The sequence below is a fragment of the Bison bison genome, unplaced genomic scaffold, assembly GCF_000754665.1.
Source record: "Bison bison bison isolate TAMUID 2011002044 unplaced genomic scaffold, Bison_UMD1.0 scf7180017864155, whole genome shotgun sequence".
In the NCBI taxonomy this organism is placed as follows: Eukaryota; Metazoa; Chordata; class Mammalia; order Artiodactyla; family Bovidae; genus Bison; species Bison bison.
In genome coordinates this window covers 1,517,636-1,520,752 of record NW_011494727.1, presented here as the reverse complement: position 1 = coordinate 1,520,752, position 3,117 = coordinate 1,517,636, and the positions used below count along the sequence as shown (strand labels likewise).

General features: G+C 51.9%; 1 protein-coding gene across 2 annotated transcripts in view; it reads left to right on the top strand.

The window, feature by feature from the left end:
- LOC104989385 (arpin) overlaps nucleotides 1-3,117 on the top strand; it is an 8,367-nt gene that overhangs the window by 519 nt on the left and 4,731 nt on the right. The window contains exons 1-2 of one of the 2 annotated variants that reach the window (XM_010841040.1): nucleotides 167-186; nucleotides 760-835. Coding sequence is in view for 1 of the 2 variants with exons in the window: in XM_010841039.1 (XP_010839341.1) it covers nucleotides 760-835 (76 nt within the window). In the remaining variant the exon portion in view is untranslated. Of the gene's footprint in view, nucleotides 1-166; nucleotides 187-759; nucleotides 836-3,117 lie in introns of those variants that run through there. The other variant, XM_010841039.1, reaches the window with a different exon arrangement.

The following is a 3,117-nucleotide window of genomic DNA, read 5'->3' as shown; positions in this document are numbered from 1 at the left end:
GGACCATTCCATTTGCAATGACAAAACCTAAAGAGTTTGAGCAAACTCCAGGAGATGGTGAAGGACAGGGAAGCCTGGCGCGCTGCAGTCCATGGGGTCGCCAAAGGTCGGACACGACTTTAACCACTGAACAACCAACCACCACCACCAAAGACTGAAGGGCTTAAGGGGCGTGGGTAGGGACAGGTAAGGTCCAGGGAGGTTTCATTTCATTCCCAGCCCTTCAGTTGCCCCCACCCCTCTTCCATTTCCATTGTTCCGAAGGCGGTAGTCCCTAGGTTCTGCTTTTATGAAAACTGGAATTGGGAAGAGAGGGTCCAGTTCCTCTCAGTGAGGGACCCTGTGACCTTGGGCTTCTCAGGAAACTTCTGAGTCTGGGTTTCTCCATTCTAAAAATGGATAAGAATGAGAACAGAAATAGGAAAGTGCTTTAAAACAGGTGAAAAGGGAAGATACTTTATAGCAGCTTAGACCTTAGAACCCCACCCCCAAATTTGGTTACCTAAAAAAGTAAAGTTCTTTATATTTTGTAAACGCTTAATAGTTTACAAAGCACCTTCGCAGTTAACAAGGCACCTTCACGTAGGTAGTCGGATGTCACCCTCAAAGAAGCAAGTGAGGTGGTTGTTACTCGCATTTGGCGGATGTGAAGACTGAGGTTCTGGTTACAGTAACGCCCTGCAGGTGGGGCCATTGCACTTGTGGTTCTTTGCTGAGGACGACAGAACCAGTGAAGCCCTCATTCTCTCTCTTCCTCAGAGGAGATGGCGTCCTGCTGGAGGGAGAATTACTGGATGTATCCCGGCACAGCATCTTGGATGCCCACGGCAGGAAGGTGAGGATGTTTCCCAGGGGGCGCCCTCAGGGCACTGGCTTCAGGGTTCCCACCCACCAGGGTATCTCTCTCTGCTTGACTCTGCCAGTGCCAAGACTTGGGGTCCAGCTCTTTCCTTGTGAGGCTCACAGGGCAGGTAGAGGGTTGGCTGGGAGATTGGCAACCAAAAGGGGCCACGGATGGAAGGGATCAGTAGGGCTGTACTGGGTGGCAGACAGACCAGGGTTGGGGGTGGGGGGTGGGGACTGGGGTCTTGATGAGAAGACAGACCAGGCCCTAAACCAAGGGGTGTGTTTGGGGCCAGGACTGGGAGGGCTGAGAGCAGGATGGGGTGAGGTCAGTGGTTCAGGACTCAAGCTGGGGGTCCTGAGTGGGCTGGAAGGCCCTCTGAAGAGGTCCTGTCTCCTGATGGAATAGAACTAGAATGCCGGGAACTTCTCTGGGTAGGCAGGATGAGTGGCTCTGGGCTGAGGGCCTGGCCCCTATCCTCTGGTCTGGTGGTTCCCATTGCTTCCAGACCTTGATGAACAAGGTCAGAGCAAAGTTACCTGCCTATACGGGTGCGAGGTGAACCGTGACCTTCCCCTTTGGGGTACCAGCTGTGTGGCTGGGAAATCATGTGTACCTTGAGTTGTTTAGAGTTGAATTACTTTAGATGTACTGTTGGAGTCTGCTTTCAGAAGGAGCCCTGAAGCAACTCCATTTGCAGAGTGGTGAATATCTTAGCAGGGCTTTCGCATCTTTTTTTTTGTCCACGTATAGCTCGTTTTGCAGGGATCTTAGTTCCCTGACCAGGGATCAAACCCGGGTTCCCTGCAGTGGAAGTACGGAGTCCTAACCACTGTACCATCAGGGAATTCCCTTGCTCATCTTTTAATATCCCTGTGTGGCTGGGTGTTTTGGAATACTGGATTTTTATAAAGCAGGTCACCAGTGTGGACCTGGACATTCGTGTGTGCATGAGTGTGGAGCCCTGAGGTGGGAGGAGGGTTGCTGTGTTCTGGGCCTTTGTTTCCAGCTTGAATGTGAGGTCTACCTTGCTGATACCACCCGAGGCTTCAGCTCCCACGTCCATGCCCTTCTCTTCTTGTCCTCTCAGCCTCCTAGTGTCACGTCCTTTATCACCCCCTTCTCAGACGTCCATGGACACACCTGGCTGGCATTCACCATCCCCTACTAGCAAGGGTTTCTTTCCTGAGCACGAGTTCTGAAAAGCTTTTTGGAAGAAAAGCTATGACAAACATAGACAGCGTGTTAAAAAGCAGAGACATCACTATGCTGACAAAGGTCCGCATCATCAAAGCTATGGTTTTTCCAGTAGTCGTGTATGGATGTGAGAGTTGGATTTTAAAGAAGGCTGAGTGCTGAAGAATTGATGCTTTCAAATTGTGGTGCTGGAGAAGACTCTTGAGAGTTCCCTGGACTGCAAGGAGATCAAACCAGTCAATCCTAAAGGAAATCAACCCTGAATATTCACTGGAAGGACTGATGTTCAAGCTGAAGCTCCATTACTTTGGCTACCTGATGTGAAGAGCCAACTCACTGGAAAAGACCCTACTCGCTGGAAAAGACCCTGATGCTGGGAAATACTGAGGGCAGGAGTAGAAGGGGGTGACAGGATGAGATGGTTAGATAGTATCACCAACTCAATGGACATGAGTTTGAGCAAACTCTGGGAGATGGTGAATGACAGGGAAGCCTGGTGTGTTGCAGTCCATGGGGTTGCAAAGAGTCAGACACAATTTAGCAACTGAACAAGTTCTGAATCTGTACCCCTCCCCCCTTCCAAATAACCCCAGAGGTACTGACCGACTTATCTCCTTGATCTCTAGAACTGAGCTCAGCAAGTTCCAGAGGCCTGTGGCTACCTGGAGCCAGTTTCTCACCCACACCCCTTGTGAACCGCCTCAGCTTCCAGCTCAGCACTAGTTTCAGGCCAGGAGATGCTTTGCTTCACCCTCCCTTCCTTAGCACGCGGGTCAGCAGGGTGAGCACCCCAGCCCGTAACCCCAGCCAGCCTGCCCAGCAGAGCCCAGCAGGACCTGATGTGGGGCTGGACTGCCCCGGCTGTCCTCTGCAGGCAGGGTGTTCTCCAGCCCCTCTCCAAACCTTCCTCCTCCTTGTTCCTAATGACAATCACTATATGCCCCCGACCACCAGCCTGCAAGCCTCCAGTCTCCTCCAGCTCTCCCCCAAGTGGGTAATGCTTGGCCCTGCAGGTTTCCTACCTTGACCATGTCACACCTCCCCTTCTATGTCCCCACATAGGCCCTTAGGAACTC